Source organism: Mauremys reevesii, linkage group 3 (assembly GCF_016161935.1).
Source record: "Mauremys reevesii isolate NIE-2019 linkage group 3, ASM1616193v1, whole genome shotgun sequence".
Classification (NCBI taxonomy): domain Eukaryota; kingdom Metazoa; phylum Chordata; order Testudines; family Geoemydidae; genus Mauremys; species Mauremys reevesii.
In genome coordinates, this window is record NC_052625.1 from 116,191,363 (window position 1) to 116,212,844 (window position 21,482).

At 40.9% G+C, this 21,482-nt stretch overlaps 1 protein-coding gene across 1 annotated transcript in view; it reads right to left on the minus strand.

Annotated features, from left to right (window-relative positions):
• LOC120401570 (citron Rho-interacting kinase-like) overlaps positions 1-21,482 on the minus strand; it is a 46,737-nt gene continuing 25,255 nt past the window's right edge. Inside the window, exons 5-11 of the mRNA XM_039531684.1 lie at positions 17,639-17,823; positions 15,534-15,688; positions 13,385-13,547; positions 8,509-8,667; positions 3,648-3,815; positions 1,327-1,409; positions 1-388 (exon numbers count right to left, since the gene is read on the minus strand). Coding sequence (XP_039387618.1) covers positions 232-388; positions 1,327-1,409; positions 3,648-3,815; positions 8,509-8,667; positions 13,385-13,547; positions 15,534-15,688; positions 17,639-17,823 — 1,070 coding nt within the window. The 3' untranslated portion in view covers positions 1-231. The remainder of the gene's footprint in view (positions 389-1,326; positions 1,410-3,647; positions 3,816-8,508; positions 8,668-13,384; positions 13,548-15,533; positions 15,689-17,638; positions 17,824-21,482) is intronic.

A 21,482-nucleotide genomic window follows, 5' to 3' on the forward strand; every position in this document is an offset into this window, starting at 1 on the left:
AAAGTACAGATTTCATATTACAGCTCAACTTTGTTTTTAAGACAAAACTTGAAAGTGCCAGATCTGCCCAAGGCAGCCTTAATTTATATACATTTGAAAAAAACGTTCCTTTTAATATGCATAGGCTGCTGCTTTTGAATTTGAATGATTGTAAAATATGAATAGATTTTTTCCGGCAAGCGTGCCCCATTTATGATTTGTACATCTCTTTTGACTGCACAGAAGAGTTTACTACTCATGCAACGGTGACAGCAGTATGCTGAATGTAAGAAAAATTGATTGCAGTGTTTCATATCTTTTCAAATAAGGAGACATTCTTCCATAAGTAGATCTCTGCACAGAAGTACTATTTAAGTCAATATGCAGTAGTGGTGTAGCTGTGTCGATCCTAGGATATTAGAGAGAAGGTGGGTGAGGTAATATCTCAGGACCTGAAGAGGAGCTCTGTGTAAGCTCGAAAGCTTGTCTCTCTTACCAACAGAAGTTGGTCCAATAAAAGCTATTACCTCACCCACCTTGTCTCTCTAATCTAAGTAAATAGATATTTTGGATTAAAAATTTCAAAACATACTAATGGCAGGATATAGTTAAAACTTTGTGAAACAGCAGAGCAACCTCTCTCTATATATAACTGTTTCACTGAATAGAGCACAATTAGTACATTTGCGTTTTAAAAAATATAAGATGAGATTTTCAAAGCTGTCTAAGAGATATGGATTAAATTTAATGGGAATTATGCATCTAAATCCATTAAATCTGCTGAAAAATAGGTTATTTTATTCATATTTTTATGAAGCCCTATTATGGATGAAATCTTTTTCACTCACATATCACTCATTTTTTCACACAAGAAAACATATTCATTACTGTATAAAGAGAAACTGAGTAACATTTTACTGACCAAAATTACAATATTTGGCAATCACCAAAGCTAGATCTACACTTACTAGATTTCAAATACATTTAAGAAACCAAATCTATACTGTTTATTGGCTTCATGAAGACAATCTCATGTCTATGTGGTAGAGTGAAAAAGAAACTGCTCCATTACAAGTATTTTCATAGCATTTTAAATCTCTGAAATCAATTTTGTTAAAAACAAAAGTGATCATAAAGATGAATAGCCCACTGAAATTAAAGTCATGGTGTACTTAAAGGATTAATTTTCCATCTACAGCATAGCATCTCTAACTGCGTCACCCAAGCTAATATTTCCCCATGCTATCAGCTACATCTGTCATTGATTTGGTAAGTTTCCTCATCGAGCTTGCCATTTTGGAGATTTCCTGCCATTTTTCTGTCTGAAGAGACTGACGTAGCACATACTTTGTTTTCAGTGCTGAAATATCCTGATCAAGCTGCAGCATCTTAGTAGATGTTTGCGAGAATTCATTGTCCCTCCCAACAAGCTGTAATGGGGAAAATATTGTCAGTTGAAAAAGAAGGCCAGACAGAACAAAACCAAAAGCAAGTGAATTAAGATTTTTAAAGTCTTATGAGTTATTGGATAGCTATGTACACAGTTGAGATTGCTCTGTTTTTAAAACACAGAGTAATCAAAGACAATAATTCAATTTTGTTGGCGATATTTAGTACATTTCACAGGCTATTTTTTTGCCACCTGATGACACATATACTAAAATGACACCATTCGGTTTAGTGAGAGCCTTAAGTGGTTCTCTGTTTGTCATTTGTGATCAACCTTAAATCCATTCTGCAGAGAGATTAAGGGCAAGATTCTACAGGATGCTGAGTACTCTTAAATCCCATTAAACTGCCCACAGTTAATACTGAGGGATTGCGATGCATGGTTCACAACACAGTCCTAAGGATGGCAATAAAATATCAGCACTGATTGTCAGTCCCCTGGGCTGAAAGATCACATACCAGGATGAAGCTGCAGCATAGGCATGAAGAGACTGCATGAGCAAAATGGCAGTCCACAATGAATTTAGATGAGCCTTAACTCCTGTTAGGATTGCCAAAAATTAGATCTACCACCAACAGGGGGACAAGAGACTCCAAGGGTATGTCTACACAGCAAAGAAAAGCCTGCGGCTGGCCTGTGCAAGTTGTTTCATTGCTGTCTAGGCCTCTGGGCTCAGGCTGGAGCCCAGGCTCTAAGACCCTGTAGGATGGGAGTGTCCGAGAGCTCAGGCTCCAACCTGAGCCAGAAGTCTATACAGCAATGAAACACCCCCACAGCCTGAGCCCGGGCCAGCTGTGATTTTTTTTTTTTTTTTTTTTTGCTGTGTAGACATATCTTTAGTCACATACTTTGGCTGGAAATGCCAAGGTCATGCTTTGATTACTTTTTTTCCCGAATAGGAGATTGGGAAAATATTAAGTTATTCTTTAGGGCACCACACTTATAATTTACTCCCTTTCATTCATATTCAGTGGAATATTCGAAATGAGAATAAAAAACTCAATGTAGTTTTCATTTTCACTTTTTCTAAGTTCTTTTGCTGTTTATTTTTGGATCCAAAGTATACCTGGTGTTTAGCACAGTTCTGAAAAATAAAGAAACACAGGTTCCTAGGAAATGTCTATGTTACAAATTACAACAGACAACAGTCACAGAGTAGTTGATGTAACAGATTCAATTATAATACTAAAGGATAGATTTACCATCTTCTGAACTTAGGGGGGATTTCCCCCAGGAAAAGGGAAAGTAGGGCTTTCAACTTCATCCTAATTTGAAGTTTTAGTCAGGGGGAAGTGTGAACCTCTGCCAGGGGCTTTCCAGAAGCCCTATGAGTAAGGTCCTACCAAATTCACGGTCCATTTTTATCGATTTCACTGGCATAGGATTTTAAAAATAGTAAATTTTATTATTTCAGCTATTAAAATCTGAAATTTCAGTGTTGTAATTTGTAGGGGTCCTGAGCCAAAAAGGAGTTGTGTGTTGGGGGGAGGGTCGCAAGGTTACTGTAGGTGGGGGTTGCAGTACTGCTACCCTTACTTCTGTGCTGCTGATGGCGGCAGTGCTGCCTTCAGTGCTGGGCAGCTGGAGAGCGGTGGCTGCTGGCCGGGAGCCCAGCTCTGAAGGCTGAGCCGCCACCAGCAGCAGTGCAGAAGTAAGGATGGCATGGTATGGCGTTGCCACCCTTCTGCACTGCCTCTGGAGCTGGGTCCTCAGCAGCCACCACTCTCCGGCCACCCAACTCTGAAGGCAGTGCAGAAGTAAGGATGGCATAGTATAGTACTGCCACGCTTACGTCTGCATTGCTGCTGCTGGTGGGGCGCTGCCTTTAGAGCTGGGCATCCGACCAACAGCTGCTGCTCTCCGGCCACCTAGGTCTGAGGGCAGCGCAGAAGTAAGGGTGGCAGTAGTGCAACCCCCCAAAAATAACCTTGTGACCTTCCTGCAACTCTCTTTTGGGTCAGGACCCCCAGTTTGAGAAACTCAGGTCATTCCTGTGACATCTGTATAATATAGGGTAAAAGCACACAAAATAACAGATTTCATGGTCCTTGATGCATTTTTCATGGCCACGAATTTGGTAGGGCCTACCTATCGGGGCAGTGGGAATGCACTGAATCAGTTCATCAGTCTACTACTCACTTCAGTGAAAGTTAGATTGGGCCCTATGTTTATTTTAAGGTTCCTGATTTCATCATATAGATTAGATAAAGCAATTTACCTGGTTTTGTAAACTAGATACAAGATCTACCAACAAAGCTTTATCTCTTTGTAGTTCAATATTATCCTGTTCCTCTTTGTCCAGCATACCCTTCATTTCAGCTATTCGACTAAATATTGTTGCTACATTTAAGTCAAGAGATGTGCTTCCTTGTTCCAAAATATGAATCTGTGAGAAGAACAAGCCAGGGTCAAGCTCATAAAAGACAAAAATGTATATGTATGCTAACTATGTACATGCACAAGCACACACAAGCTGGAATATTTTTCAATTTCAAATACAAGTGACTGCTTACAGAAATGCTTTCTGTTATGTAAGCTTTTGGAACACTTGGGATTACACCACTCCCATAGTTTGTTTATCTAAAAAAATTAATAATAATTCCAATTTAAGTAAAGGGTGATACTGATTTCTGAGTTTGGGATCGCTCTCTGGGATCAGCCATCTGCAATCAAAGTTTGGTCTTCCTCACTTCTGAGACCTAAAGACATTGTTTTTCTCATTATGCACCTACCAACATGCAGCCAGCATCAGCAAATGTTACTTTCAGTCTGTGACCACCTTAGCCTGGTCTACACTAGGCGTTTAAACCGTTTTTAGGAGCGTAAAACCGATTTAACGCCACAACCGTCCACACTAGGAGGCACCATATATCGATTTTAATGGCTCTTTAAACCGGTTTCTGTACTCCTGAGAATCGAGAAGTAAGTATCGGTATTAACATATCGGATTAGGGTTAGTGTGGACGCTGATCGACGGTATTGGCCTCCGGGAGCTATCCCACAGTGCAGCAGTGACCGCTCTGGACCGCAATCTGAACTCGGATGCAGTGGTCAGGTAGACAGGAAAAGCCCCGCGAACTTTTGAATATTTCCTGTTTGCCCAGCGTGGAGCTCCGATCAGCACGGGTGGCGATGCAGTCCGAAATCAAAATAAAAAAAGAGCTCCAGCACGGACCATGCGGATGTGATCGCTGTAAGGGCAGGCAAATCCGTTCTATCAGCGCTCCGTTACAGAAGATGAAATTCAGAATCCTTTTTTAAAAATCTCCAGACAGATACCATAGCAGGGACTCAGCACACTGCAGCGTGACAAGCGTAACGGAAAGCCAAAGAATCAAATGGACGCTCATGGACTGGAGGACTGAAGCTATCCCACAGTTCCTGCAGCCTCCGAAAAGTATTTGCATTCTTGGCTGAGCTCCAAATGCTTCTAGGGTCAAACACAGTGTCCGCGGTGGGTCAGGGCATAGCTTGGCAATCTACTCACACCCCCCCCCACCCCCAGAAGCGAAAGGGAAAACAATTCTCTGACTCTTTTACATGTCACCCTATCTTTACTGAATGCTGCAGATAGACACGATGCTGCAGCCGTCAACACCAACATCCTCACTCCCCCCCTGCCATGGGTGGCTGATGGTACAAAAGGACTGGTAACCATCCTCGTCATCAGCCTATTGGCACATGGGGCAGTAACCATGCTGACTAGCATCCGTCAGGTCGATCAAGGGCGCCTGGCCTAATTTTCTGGTGGATGGTGCAGTATGGCTGGTAACCATCGTCATCATAGCAGCAGGGGGCTGAGCTCCATCAGCCCCCACCCTTCATGTGTAAAGAACAGATTCAGTTGCCCCTGGACTAGCAGAGGGATGCTGGGCTTCTCTCCTACACACTGCTTAATGTCCTGTCTGGACTATCATAGCAGCTGGAGGCTGCCTTCCACTCATTTCTCACTAACAAGTCACCATGTCTTTTTATTCCTGCATTCTTTATTACTTCATCACACAAGTGGGGGGACAATGCTACAGTAGCCCAGAAAGGCTGGGGGAAGAACGGAATCAACAGGTGGGGTTGTTACAGGAGCACCCCCTGTGAATAGCATACAGATCATAGTTTCTGCAGGATCTGACACAGAGCAGCTGTGCTCTCTGGTTCTATGATACAGTGGTTATCTAGTACACTTGCCTATATTCTAGGCAGGACTGATTCTATTTTTAGATACCAAAAAGGAGGGATTGACTCAGGGAGTCATTCCCAATTTGTTTTGCGCCCTGGCTAAGGGCAGCCAGGGGCACTTATGACAGCAGCAAATGGTACAAAAGGACTGGTAGCCATGATCATCTTAGTTCCAATTTATGGAAGGGTTTGGATGGTGCAGTATGGCTGGTAACCATCTCTGCTGTCATGCAAAAGCAAAAGCATGCTTCTGTGTAGCGCTGCTGAATCACCTCTGTGAGCGGCATCTAGTACACATACGGTGAGAGTCACAAAAGGCAAAACAAGCTCCATGATTGCCATGCTATGGCATCTGCCAGGGCAATCCAGGGAAAAAGGCGAAATGCTTGTCTGCCGTTGCTTTCCCAGAGGAAGGAGTGACTAACGACATTTACCCAGAACCACCCGCGACAATGATTTTTGCCCCATCAGGCACTGGGATCTCAACCCGGAAGTTCCAAGGGGCGGGGGAGGCTGCGGGAACGATGGGATAGCTAGGGAATAGCTACCCACAGTGCAACGCTCCAGAAGCCGACGCTAGCCTCAGACCGCGGACGCACACCACCGAATTAATGGGCTTAGTGTGGCCGCGCGCAATCGATTTTATAAAATCTGTTTTACAAAACCGGTTTATGCAAATTCAGAATAGTCCCGTAGTGTAGACGTACCCTTAGGAGCACTGTTTATGGTGAACTACAAATTAAACAGAATGTTAAACTAACTACAGCTTACAACCTCTTTACCAAATAAACCCATCATCTCTGTGACAAGTCTGTGTTCTGCTGGACTGGGGCGTGAGAATCCAGAACTACTTGCCCATTCCAGCTTGGTTTTATACATGACAATTACTTTGCAGTAGTGGGTTTATTTGACAACTAATTACCAAACTCAGGGCCAGTTTAGCCAGTTATCAGAGCTCTATTTTTGTGCTCACACAGACTTGCTGCAGGGTATCCAACTGAGACACTTAGGGGCTTCCTACACAGCTGCTGGAAGCAAATCTTGCAGTCTGAGTCTACAGACTTGTGCTAGTGGGGCCACACTAGCATGCTAAAAACAGCAATGCAGATAGACATTCCAGCTCATGCTGGAGCACAGGCTCTGAAGCCTAGGGAGGGATGTGGGCTTCAGAGCCTGAGCTCCAGCTTGAATGTCAAAGCAATATCTATGCAGCTATTTTTAGCATGCTCGCTCGAGCCCCTCTAGCAAAAGACTGTCAACTAAGGCTGCAAGACTTGCTCCCAGCAACTGTGTAGACATACCCTTAGGATCCCCAGAGAGCTGCTATACCTCCTTTTTATTTTGTGTTTGTACAGTACCTAGCACAATGGGGACTTGGTCCATGACTAGGTACTATGATAATAAAATAAATAATAATAATAATATATCAAAAGGACTAAAGACTTGTTAAGTAATAGTCAAAGCTTCCTTAGAAGTGGTATTTGTTGTTACCCTCATTATAGCAGGGAGCAGTTCTCATAATGCCATTAGCTGCACCAATAATAAATCAACACTGATTTTCTTCAAGAACTATAACTGAGGCTGCGTCTGTCACGGAAGTCATGGATTCTGTGACCTCCGTCACTTCTTCAGCAGCCGGTGCTGGTCCAGGGGCTGCCCGAGCCGGCAGCTCCTGGGCCAGCAGCAGCAATTTGGGTATGTGGGAAGGGGCTCAGGGCTGGGGTTAGGGTACAGGGTAGCGCTTACTTGGGGGGGTCTCCCACCAGCATGTCCTTGCAGCTCCTAGGTGGAAGGGTCAGGGGGCTCCGTGCACTGCGCATGCCTGCAGGAGCCAGCCCTGCAGCTCCCATTGGCAATTCCCGGCCAATGGGAGCTGCGGAGCCGGCGCTTGTGGCAGAAGCAGCGCGTAGAGCCCCCTGGACGCCCCTCCCCCTAGGAGCTGCAGGGTCATGCCGGTTCGAGCCGAGTAGGGAGCCTGCCAGCCCCGCCAACCCTCCCTCCCCAGCACTGGCGGGGGTCCCAGGCTGTGCCCCCCCAGCCCGCCTCCCCAGAGCACCCTCAGCCTCCCGGCCCCAGGTTTAGTTAGGGGTATATAGTAAAAGTCATGGACAGGTCACAGGCTGTATATTTTTGTTTACTGAGCATGACCCGTCCATGACTTGTACTAAAAATACCCATGATTAAAATGTAGCCTTAGCTATAATCAATGAAAATTCAGAGCTAGAAAGAAGATTCAATGCAGGGACTTGGTTATTTTGTATTAATGACTTATTATGTGATCACATAAGAACACCAACGTCTGAGGGGAAAAAAAAGGGGGTGCTATTACTTCAAGGCAAACCCCCCAACTGGCCGAACAAAAAGCCAGTGACAGCGTCCCTGGAGATGTCTGCATAATCTGTCTTTCTGAAAAGTGGGAAAGTGTTGTGATGGTAGCTGCATATAGCAGGAGTCACAGGAAAACTGGGATAAAACACAGTGACTCCAGAATGGCAAAGTCAGCCATGAAGAAATTACTCAACTTCAGATCATGAGAGAGAGTCTGGAGTCATGGCTTCTGGAGGCCCGTGATGTCTGAATAATAAATAAAATGGCTCCAAACAGAACGAACCAGTACACTTTTGATTCATGGTGCTGGGTGAGCAGTACCATAAATGGAAAAAATAAATCTTACCACTAGGCCTTCCTTCAATTAGTAAGGCAGAGCACTATGCATCTGTTCCATTTCCCATTGAAATAAATTAAAAGACTCCTGTTGACTTCAATGGGAGCTGGATCATGTCCTGTGAGCACAAAGTGGAGTATACCTCTTCTTAACAAATGAATCTAATAGAAAAGAATATGATTCCTTATCTTTAGGCGAACAATGAAGATGCATTTAGAAAGTCAGTGTAGTCACAGACAACCTTTTCCGTAAGTTCCTGCAAGTTTTTTTTTTCCTGCTGCAAGAGATCTTGGTGCATCTTGATCTCATGTTTCAGATGCTCTTCTTGGTCTTTCACTTTGAGAAGTTGAGTAAAGCTGGAAGACTGAGATGTATAACTCTCTTCCCTGAGGGCTCTCTCCTGAAATACATCATAAAAGCACAACTGGATCAAAATATATTAAAATGAAGTAAGATTGTTGTGATGCTTCCCAGGAGCCCCCAGGGTTATGAAGGATTTCACTACCACCTGTTCTTAGCATGAGGAAGCCCTGCCTGTGCCTGCCATGCGTCAGCTCCCTGACTCCACTGGCCACAGGTAATGCAAGCACTCCCTTCTTAGCCTATGCAGGGTCCACTACAACCTCTGCAGGTTAGTGACAGGCACTCTCCAAAACCGGAGCCCTCTGAGCATTTCCCTGGACTGTCCAGCCCCATGTCCAATAGACACTCAGATAATTCAGAGATTTGCTGTTCCCAAAAGGAACAGTACCCACAGTTTACCAGTTACACCTTAGGTCACATCTCCTCTTAACACACAGCACTTAGATGTGTTTATAGTGAAAACAAATACGAGTATTTAACAAAAAATAGATTTGAGAAGGTCACAAGTAAAAGTATTGGAAACAACTGGTTACCTGTAAAAAAAAATAAAAAAAAATCATACCACACATTCTACAGCCTAGGATTAATTAACAAGATATTTTCCTGTCTAATGAAGTTTAGCTCACCCAAAGTCATCTCAGCGTTTTCCAGCCAGGTTGGCTATAACCCTCCTTTCATAAGACACAAGACACTGACAGTTCATTCCTCAGTGAAGAATCCAGGGTGTACCTCAGTCAGCCCCAGTTATTCCCCAAAAGTCTTTACTCATAAACAGGATACTCCTTTGTTGTTTCATTTTTTTTCACACAGATTTTCTCTCATGATTTCACAGACTCTTCATTAGCATCAGGCTCAACACAACTAGGCTTCCATTGTGAAGCAGACAATACACAGAAAGAAAAGTTACTATTACTCCTTGCCTGATGGAACCTGTCCAAGGCATGTCACCTCCTGGTGGCCTGGCTTACCTTAAGAACATATTTTTCAATATAGATACATAACTTTTTAATTACACTTACATACATTTTAGAAAAAAAGATTTTGAAGACTAACTAGCAAAAATCTCAAAAACCAACAGCATTTTTTTAAAAAAATACATCAGAAGCAGGAAGCCTGCCAAACAATCAGTGGAGCCACTGGACAATGAAGGTGCTAAAGGATCACTCAAGGAAGACAAGGATGTTGAGGGGAGAAACTAAATGAATTCTTTGCATTGGTCTTTACATACCTAAACCATTTTTTTAGGTGACAAATCTGAGGAACTGTCTGAAGATTGAGGTGTCAACAGAGGTGGTTTTGGAACAAATGGATAAATTAAACAGTAATAAGTTACAAGGACTAGATGATATTCACCCAAGAGTTCTGAAGGAACTCTAATATGAAATTGCAAAGCTACTAACTGTGGTATGTAATCCATCACTTAAATCAGCCTCTACCAGATGACTGGAGGGTAGCTAAGGTAATGCTGATTTTAAAAAAGGCTCCAGAGGTGATCCTGGCAATTACAGGTTGAGGGAAGAGGTTACTATAGCCTTGAGGAACCTCTGAGTGGTTGGGTGTGACAGCACGGAGTACCCTTCCACAGGTTGGTGGAAAGCTGTTATAGCCTCTAGGCGGACCCTAAGAGAGCTTAGAGATAGACCTGACTTTTTTTAGGGTCAAAGAGTAATGTGGAAGATTCGCAGAAGTTGGGGAGATTTATTGGGACATGCACCAAATCTGTAACCTGGAGCATTACTGCAGGTAAGTTACGTCACGTTGAGGACTTTCTACTGTGTAACAGAACCTCTTCTACCTCTTGAACAGGAGCTTTCTAGGTGTTGGAACCAAGCAGTAGCCCAGGGATCGACAACCTTTGGTACGCGGCCCGCCACGGTAAGCACCCTTCCCTGAGGCAGCAAATACACTGAGTGCTTCTCTGCACCTAGGATCGCCTCTTTACAAGTAAGGCATTTTTTGAAGCCTAGCGGACTGGGCATACCCTGTTGGGGAAAAGGGTCCCCAATGGGGAGAAAAAGTGGGAAAGAAATTAAAGGTTTGGGGTGGGGAGTTGTTTTTATTTCCAAGGGTAAAATAAGGAGAAGGAGAAGAATACTATGACTAGAACTATAACTAGGAGACTAACTATAGGTATGTAAAATTAAACAATAGTCTTAATGGACTGCTAATGCCTCTGTCTCTAGTTGGGGCAGTTGAGAAGGAACTGAGGGAGGTTAGCCCGCGTGCGCTGGCTAGCTTTGTGGTGCAGCACAAGGAGAGACTGCGCGTGTGTGGGTCTAATGGACACAGCTACCAAAGTTTTCCAATCAGCAGTGGAGGAACACAAACACACCTACAGTAGAGCACTCATAGGGACACTACTTGAGAAGAGCCGATTTTGTTTCTATAGAATGTAAAAATAAACTACACAACTGGATTTGGAGAAAATACTCTGAGTCCTTTTTAAGGGAGTCAGTCAAGTAAGTTTAGCCAAGATTTATCTTACATATCTGGAAATTTTTACTAACTTGCTGCAAATATTCTCAGATGCTAAAATATTTTTCTTTTAAAAACTAACACACTGGCAATGAAAATGTAAAAAAACTAATAATTATTTATCTAGTACCTTCACATCTGCTTAAGCAGCTGCCATCCCCTCAGTTACTAAGGAGTCCTAGCTACCACTACCTAAATTGTCATTTTAACAATACCCGTCCAAATCTGCCATCTGATTTTGTGGCCAAGTCAAGGAGATTATTCCTAGTGGCTGCCTTGCAGATCTCAGATATGGAGATTTCTGAGGCAGCCTGAGTTCTAGAGGAATGAGCTTTGATATTTGAAGGAACGAGTGTTATTAGCCATGTGATAAAATATTGAAATTTAAATATAATACATTTAAATATTCTCTGGGAAGAAATGGCTCATTGTTTAGAAGCACAATTTTTGGTTTTGGAAAGAAAATGAAGAGATAAATAGATTCATTTAAGTGAAAATCTGAAACAATGTTGTGAATAAACTTGGAATGAGGTCTCTGTTGTCTCTGTTGAAATTTGTGTAAGGAGTGTTGTACGCCTGGCTTGACATGAATATGCACAGCTGTTTGCCCTCCCCAGGTATTAATACATACTCTGAGTTAATAAGTAAAAAGTGATTTTATTAAATACAGAAAGTAGAATTTAAGTGGTTCCAAGTAGTGACAGACAGAACAAAGTGAATTACCAAGTAAAATAAAATAAAACCCGCAAGTCTATGTCTAATCAAACTGACTACAGATAAGATTCTCACCAGTTCCAGAATGCTTCCTTTTACAGACTAATCTCCTTTTAGTCTGGGTCCAGCAATCACTCACACCCCTTGCAGTCACTGTCCTTTGTTCCAGTTTCTTTCAGGTATCTCTGGGGGTGGAGAGGCCTTCTCTTTAGCCAGCGGAAGACAAAATGGAGGGGTCTCCCCTGGGCTTAAATAGACTTTCTCTTGTGGGTGGAGACCCCCTCCTCACCCCTATGCAAAGTCCAGCTACAAAATGGAGTTTTGGAGTCACCTGGGCAAGTCACATGTCCATGCATGACTGAGTTCCTTACCAGCCAAGCCACATGTCTGGGAAAGCCCAGACGTGGATGGGTGTCTCCAAGTTCATTGTTGGCTTAAGTGTTTCTTGATTGGGCACTTACTGAGAATAGTGTTTTCTCAGGAAGCTGACCAACTGCTTCACTACAGCCTACTTAGAATCAAACAAGTATGCAGCCAATATTCATAACTTTGAATTCAAAAATGATACATACATACAAATAGGATTAATAGATTTAGTAGATCATGACCTTTACAGAGATATGTTACATGGCATATGTAACATAAAACACATTCTAGTTATGTTTTTATATATATATACACATACACAAGCATATTTCCATAAAGCCTTATGGGTGGCACCGTCACACCCAGGAGCTGCTTGGTATGGAGTATTTAGGAACCCAGACACAGGCAGAAGAAACGAGAAGTAGGCTCAAAGACGCATCCATGAAACTTTTGATGAATCTGGCCCAAATGTCTCAGGGGTTGAAAAAGAATGCAATGCATCATTTGACAAAGTGCCTTCATCTTTCAGTTATGTTCTACAACCTCTTTCCAATTAATGACTTGAAACTCATTCTATATTTGAGGGCAGGTCAATTCAGCACTTCTTAATGATCTTTGTTTTTTCACACCTATCCCACATATGAAGGATTACTGTAGCATTTTTTGCTTAGGGTTCAGAAGTCACTGCCATCAAATGGAATTTAAAGGCAGAGGGGAGTCTTTAAGCAACATCTCAGGTGAAAATTAGGCCAAAGCATTACAGATCGAAATAGCAAGTGCAAGCTTCAGGAAACTGCTGATTTAATAAGAACATGCATATTTAAATAAAAATGCTAATTTCTGAGTTTGAATTGCATGTTGATGTGTTCATATTTAAAAACCACTAGGAGTTTACCACTCTAGAGAGAGAGGAAAAAAGAAAATTTAATTGCCTACTTTTATCATGTGCCTTCAGAAATTTAAAGATGTTCTCTAATTTGGATCAGATTTCCTTTGTAGTCTCAACTGTTTCTTTTACTAAGAAAAGTGAATTGAATATAGTCTGAACATTACTGAAGTGTAAAAATATAGAATCTTAGATGTTTTAATGAGGCAGTGGAAAAGGATCATCATGTTAATCTATGTTGTCTTAATTGAACTAACTTTGTTTAGTGGTTTTTTTTTATATGTTAATTGGTCATTCCCTATCCCATTCTTACTATGTTCAGTTGCTTGTTAAGTTCCAAGAGTTGGGAACGCAGCACAGCAGTCTCTGTGGTCAGGGATGCATAATCATCCATCATTTTGCTTCTTAAGAAACGATCCTGCTCTGCCAGTAGTTCTTTCTCTCTCAACTGCTGATGAAGAAAACTTATCTCACTTCTGATCAGAAAAAATGCACAGAGAAAATAATATTTATTAATTGTTAAAAATTGTTCCATCTGAAAATGACAAGCCATATTTTTAAAAGATATATATGACATTATTCAGAAAGTTGTATAAATTGTCCTAACATTAAGATCCAATTATAAGGTTTGTATAATAGGATCTTAATGTTAGGACATTTTATACAGCTTTCTGAATTATCTCATTAAAATCAGCCCTTTCCATAAACTTTGTATCCTAAATCTGTCAAAAAGCAACCTAACATTGTTAGTTATATTATACAATCTATCTAGCTCTGTTTATTAAAAATTAATTCTAAAAACAAGGATGAATCACTAGCAAGGCACATCTTGCTTGTAGGAGGGCATACTGTTGTAACAACGGAGAATTAATATAATGCTTGTGCACACACAGATATTCTCTTTTTCTCTCAAAACAAGTAAATCAAGGAAATTAGCACTAGTCAAGTAAAATATATTACACAATTTAAAAGCCCTCAGGACACTCATGTAAAAATGATAAAATCAGTTACAATTATTAAAAATTTCATACCTGAACACTAACAAGAATCCTCCCGAGAATGCTACCATGTGAAATTTCTAAAGATCTGAAAGTATGTATTACCAGCCTTAAATCATTTTTATGTTATATTTTGAGGTTAGATTTGATCTGACTGATTTTGGCCAACTCAAGCTCTGCATAGCAGCAAGAGAATAGTGGTCAATTAAGCTGGTTTACAGCTGTTTTGCATTGCCAGACCAGCACAAAATAGCTGGAATGCACACCCTAGTTTTCCCCTACCACATGTACTCCTCTTTCCCCTGCCCACACACATACCCCCTAGTTTCCCCCTCCCTCCTACACCTCACATTCCCCTGCACACACAGCTCCAGTCTCCCTCTTCCTCCTGTACCTGTTTCCCCACACACACAGAAGTTTCCCTCCCTCATGTTTCCCTGCTCTCTCACACCCCCGTTTCTACATCCTATCCCTCATTTTCCCCAGCTCACATGTACGCCCTTAGTTTACCACATCTCTATTGAGCCAATCAGGTGCAATGATTCATTTTTAGAATAATTATTTAGGATTAATGTTCATTTTTTCATTATTTTTCATAGCTGAGAAGGAAAAATAAAATACTGTCTTTTAGAGAAACTCAAGAAGAATTCCCCCAGCCTCCCCTCTGCTTCGCCTATTCCTGGGGCTCTTCATCCCACTCTCCCAAGCCAGAGGCAGAGGGCTAATGCAGTGTTCTCTTCTCCTTCCTGGCTGAGTGAGCTGGCAGACCCAGGAGTTCTTCATCCCCTCTGCCCTTTCCCAGGCCAGCTGTTAGAGGGAAGGGTGGAAGGTGTGCAGAGAAGAGCTGTCTCTTTGCTCACAGAAATGGAGAGGGGGAGATGGATTGAAGCTGCCCTGAGCTGCTGGGCTCTCTTTTTTCCCTCCTCCCTTCCTGTGAGAATCGTGTCTCCTGAGGGGAGAGGGCAAAAGCTTCACTTGCTTCCTGCAGTAGTTCCAATTGGCTGCTCTTCCCCAGAAGGAACCCTCTCTAATTTTAAAATTAAGCAAATTTTGGAAGGGTGCTAAATTGTTAACTACGGGGACTAAAACTAACCATTTATCCCTTAAAACGCCACAAGTGGAACTACTGTGCAATCTCTCTTACACTTTATGTTAGTCGATCCTGAACTGGAAGGACTACCTCTGTGGATGAGAGAGAGTACCTTTTGTTTCAACATGTCCATTTTCTCTGTTGTGTCTCTGCTGAAAAGTCAACAGAGTGTAACATCTTTTGGTTGATGGGGATGAACTGAAAGCCGTACATCATGACTCCCTGCAATGTGTCAGAAAATGGATGCCAGCTTAAAGTGACCCCGTCCGTAGTGAAGACAGAAACCAGTAAGCTAGAGTTTAATGGGTTAGTAAATCCCAAATCATCAATACCTGACCATCCCTCGAAAAACTGCCAAATACTTTGGCTAATACCTGATGTCATGTGTGATCTGGTCTTGCATCATTGCAGTTTTTTTAAATACTTTGTCTTCCATTTCATGCACAGCAAACTGCACTTTCATAAGTTCCTTTCTCTTTTCAGAAAGCTGCAACTCTATTGCCGTCCGCTGCTCTGACCGTTGCTTCAACTTGGTGTCCACATATATAAAAGGAGACAAAGATAGAGCAGAATGAAGACTGAGGCTCATTTTATGTTTATTTCTAAAATAACTGTAAAACATACATCACTCATTAAGTAGTTACAATAAATAATCTGGTTTTAGTTTAACTACTATAAAACTGTCCAGTAGTCTGATTCCTTGTTTGTCTTACCAGATGATGACTCTTGACCAGGTACATAAAGCTCAAGTGGTAGGGGCTTGTGCTTTTGGTGCTGAAAGTTCTAAATTCAATCCCAGCTGATGAATGTGGTGTCTGTATGTATGTGGTTAGGGTTTATTATATGGATGCTTGAGAAAATTTATTGACAGTGCGAAGATGGAATACATATTTTTACATGTCTATTATTTTAACATTTCCTGATCAACAAACACTTTTTTTTTCAATTCAGGTAAGTGTCTCCATCAAATTTCACCACACACACAAATATTTGATCAATGAACTACTGTTTATTTGAAGTAACCATTTACCAGAATACTGAAAAAACAGATGGGGGGAATGAAGATAAGAAAGGGGTTACTGGCATCCTGCAAACACTTACACATGCCACCAATTTTATGCACAAGTAATCCTATTGAACTCAAGTGGACTATTTGTGTGTGTACACATTTGCTGGACTGGGGTTTCTATAATAATTGTATAGTATATTTGAAATTGCCTTGGCATTATATATAAACTATTAGCAGTTCTTGAAGAAAAAATTGTGCTGGGTCATTCTTCATATTTTCTATACAGTCATTTACAATGTGCAAGTAGTGAACTTCAGACTAGCTGGAGAAATAAAATTTAGACAAAACATTAGTACCTTTTAAACTGCTAATACTACTTTGCATTTTTGTTGCTTTTTTCTTGTTTCTTTGACATCACAAAAGTATCCTAAAATATTTAAATTGTTTGTATTGCCTTATATAAATGCACAGATTGAATTCAAGAAATATATTCCTAGCCAAATATTGTCATTTATTATTATTTAGAATGTGGCAGCACCCAGAAACTTCAACCAAGACTAGTTCCCCATTGTGCTAAGAAATTTACAAACACGTAGGAAGTCTGAGACCCTACCTCAAGGAATTTATACGCTACAGGCTCTATCCTGCCAGCTGAAGTCAATGCAAAATTCCCACTATTTTCAGTGGTGCAGGATTAGGCCTTTAAGGCACCAGGTGGATGCAAAGGTCATTGCAGGATCAAGGTCTAAAACTCAATCCACTCATTTGAACCATATAGTAGTCACCATTACCTCTGCAGGTAATTCATGTTTCTGTGATATTCACAGTATCCCTTTGAATACTAAGTACAGGGAATACTATGGACATTGTGGTATAAATCTACTTGGAAAAGCCTCATAAAACACGTTGTACTGGAAATGTTGAGGGGGCAAGGTGTGGTAGGCTGGTAGGCTGGACTCTCTGCTGATTGTGGGATGACTGCTAATGAAATAAGAAGCAGGGTGTGAATTCATTTCAGGTGTGTGTGTGTGGGGGAAATGGCTGGATTCAGAGGTGATGTGCAAGGTGATACAAATAAATTACCCTGAGGCTCATCTAGACACCCTTGTTCATAGCCTCTGTACCATTTTCAGCAAAATGTCAGTGGAGTTTGAGGACACTCACTACAGTGCAGGATCAGACCCCTAGTCATAGTTAATAGTGATTCCACACAAAGCTCATTGCATGATTTTTCAGTGTATTATGAAAAGATTTTATTATAATAGCCGTAGATTTAACAATGAGAATCTAAACTGCAAATGGACAATAAAAAAAATGTTTTTCTGACCAACTGAATTCCATCTGATATATTAATAGTAATAAATATATCACTGATTCCTATTAAAAACCGCTCCCTTGACATAAAACACAAGAAATCAAAACCCATAAATGCTGCTGACTGATGTAATAAAACAATACCAGGCAGTGTACCTTTGACTGTATCACAAGGATTTTCTGTTCACAATTACTCAGATTGGTTTGTTGCTGTTCTAATTCCTGCCTGGCACGCAATATCTCCATTTCCTTTTCAGAGGCCTGTCTGTCTGTCTGTTCCTTCCTTCTCTTCAGTTGTATGATCTCCTCTACTAAAGCCTGCTTCTCTCTAGAATGAAGTTCTAAAGAAAGGAAAGAGTGATTTTAATGGTTTCAAGTTTTTTTTTCAGGATAGGTCAACATTTTTATTTGTAAGCAAACATTGCTCAAAATTACAAATATTTGCAGGTTAACTACATATTATTTTACCCAATGTGGGTCAATTATTTCTTTAATCAAGTTAACACAACATGCATCCAGATCAGTGCTAACTGAAATGATCATGATGACTGCATTTATTACTCTCCTCTAAATGAGGAATTGGAAATAAGGAGGAACAAAAAGGTATTTAAAAAAAAAATCACACAAATAAAATAGCTTTATATGTTCAGCAACATACTCTCTATTATATTTCTACTTTCCCAGGCTCCTCATAATTGTCTCTTTTGCAGTCTGCCTTCACCCTCAGTCATCCACTTTCAAACACTATTCCTGTGACCAACAGGGAAAAGCTTAGCATTGCCAACAATACAGATTACATCAGGTTCCCACTTTACAAGATGAAGATACTGTATACTTTTGAAGTGTCACATGAGAGGGAGAAGCAGTGAAAAATACCCAGTCTTTTTCAGTTGTTAGCATCTGTCTTCAAGTCTGAGTTACTAAAATGAATTACTTTTGTGATGTTCCTTTCTAAATAAACTAAACAATAAAGATTTTAGACTGATATATATGTATATTGAATTCTTTCATCAGGCCAGACAGATCAAAGATCCATCAGAGTTTGATAGAAAAGACATTAATAGGCAAGAATGTAAAATTTGTGGGTTTTCCAATAAAGCCACAATGTCAATATTGGATATGATTTTTGTTAAAATGGCTGCAAGAAGGTCTCAGGGCACAGAAATCTCCCTCTTTGCTGCGCAAAAAACACAACAAAAGGGAAATTATATTATTCTGTCTTCCATTAAATCTGTTTGTGAACAACAAAAAATTGTTACAAGCTACAGGCAGACCAAATGAGATATGACATGAAGATTAGCATAGAGAACTTGGGGAGGAAAGGAGAGATACGAGAGGACCGGACAAGGGCAAATATAGTACCTATCTATAAAATGGGGAATAAGGACAACCCACGGAATTATAGATAATTAATCTTAACTTTGGTACTCAGAAAGATAATGGAGCAAATAATCAATTTGTAAGCACCTAGAAGATAAGAAGTAACAGTCAACATGGATTTGTCAAGAACAAATCATGTCAAACCAATCTAATATCCTTCTTTGACAGGATAACAAGCCTTGTGGATGGGGGGAGAGGGAGGCAGTACATGTGCTGTATCTTAGATACTGTCTCACGTGACCTCATTAGCTAATTAGGGAAATATAGCATAGACAAACCTAGTATAAGGTGGGTTTACAACTAGTTGCAAAAATGCACTCAGAGAATAGTTATCAATGGTTCATAGTCAAAGTGAAAGGGCATATTGAGTGCGGTCCCACTGGGATCTGCCCTGGGTCCAGTTTTATTCAATATCTTCATAAATAATTTGGATAATGGCATAGAGCGTACACTTATAATGTCTGCTGACTATACCAAGCTAAGAGGGGTTGCAAGTGCTTTGGAGGAAGGGATTAAAATTCAAAACAATCTTAAACTGGATAAATGGTCTGAAATAAACAAGATGAAATTCAGTTAGGACAAATGCAAAGTACTAGTCATAGGAAGAAATAATCAAACAAATATAAAATGGGAAATGATTGCCTAGGTAGTACTGCAGAAAAGGATCTGGGGGTTATAGTGGATCACAAACTAAACATGAGTCAAAAAAACCCCAACCCAAACATCATTCTAGGACGTATTAACAAGAGTGTTGCAAGCAAGACCCAAGAAGTAATTCTATTTTACTCAGCACCGGCAAGACCTCAACTGGAGTACTGTATCCAGTTAAGGGCACCACATTTTGGGAAAGATGTGGACAAATTTGGGAAAGTCCAAAGGAAAGCAACAAAAATTATTAAAGGTCTAGAAAATATGACTTATGAGGAAAGATTGAAAAAATTGTGTTTGTTTAGTCTGGAGAAGAGAAGGCTGGAGGGGGGGGATGACACATAACCGTCTTCAAGTACGTAAAAGGTAGATATAAAGAGAACGGTGATAAATTGTTCTCCAGTCCTTATCAAATGAGGACAGGACAAGATGTAATGGACTTAAAGTGTAGCAAAGGAAATTTAGCTGTGAAATCTCTGTCATTGGCGGTTTTTAAGAAAAGGTTAGAAAAACAGCTCTCTGGGATGGTCTAGTTAATACTTAGTTCTGCCTCAGTGCAGGGGACTGGACTAGATGACCTGTAGAGGACCCTTCCAGTCCTAGATATGATTCTTTTATCTATTTTCTTGTTCAAAGAGAAGAGGGGAACTTGGGGGATATTAAATGCATGTAACAACATGTATAAGAATTACAAACTAATAATGACCAGAGACACTTGGGAATTGGTTACAAGTTTAATAAAATAAAACAATAGGAAAAAGGTATAATGTTTCCCTTTCTCCCACCTTTCAATATATTTATTTTGTCTTTTTAGAACATAAGCTCTTTGAGGCAGGGACAATGCATCTTCATAAGTGTGTCTATAGTGCCTACCACATTCCGGGCACTATTGCAATTCAAACACATTACGAATAATTTGAAAGATCTGGCTCAATTACAGCATGTAACTAAGGTCTTCAGAAGCTAACTGGGACCAGAGAACAGGTGGGGGTAGGGTCACAGGATCCTCAAGTGGTAAGGCCACAGGTTCTGCTTCATTCTCAAGGCTGTAACAGCTAGAACAGCCCATGGCCTGGGGAGAGGTAGAATATCATCCATAGGTGGAAAACTCAGTTGAAGCTGCAGGAAGGGGGGCAAACTCTATGAAAAAAAAGGTGGAAGGGAGTGCATACTGGAGGAACACAGGGGTAGACACTCCTACCTCATGAGCTCTCTGCTTCCCACTGACAGCCAGAGGGAGATGGGAGCTTATCAGCTTCCTCCTCTCCCTTCTCATTAATTTAAACCCTGGCCAACCGTTTTACCATTTTTGGAAACTCCCATTCCAATTTTAGCTTCTCCACCCTGCTCTCTGTTAGGATACTGTGGTTTTTACTGATCACCTGTTTTGGGGTTTCCATTTGAGCCAAACTGTCAGACACATGGTGGATTTTTCACTTTCCTCACAGCATCAAGAACAGCACAGTTAGATTAAATAGAAATAGGGCTTAGAATTTAATATCAGTACTTTGTGTGATTGCGTAACTTGTTGGAACTTGTACACTGTGTTCAGTGCAGATAAAAGGCCAAAATGGCCAGCTACCAGAAGTAAAACAGATCTGGAATTTGGCTAGTGGACCTTAAGAAAAGGCAAAAACAATGAGGAGTCCTTGTGGCACCTTAGAGACTAACAAATTTGGACATAAGCTTTTGTGGGCTAGAGCCCACTTCATCAGATTCATAGAGTGGAAAATACAGGAGCAGGTATAAATACATGAAAAGATGGGAGTTGCCTTGCCAAGTGTGAGGTCAGTCTAATGAGACAATTCAATTAACAGTAGGATACCAAGGGAGGAAAAATCACTTTTGTAGTGGTAATGAGAGTGGCTCATTTCAAACAGTTGACAAGAAGGTGTGAGTAACAGTAGGGGGAAATTAGTATGGGGGAAATTAGGTTTAGGTATCCCCTTAAGAAAAGGGGATACCTAAAGTC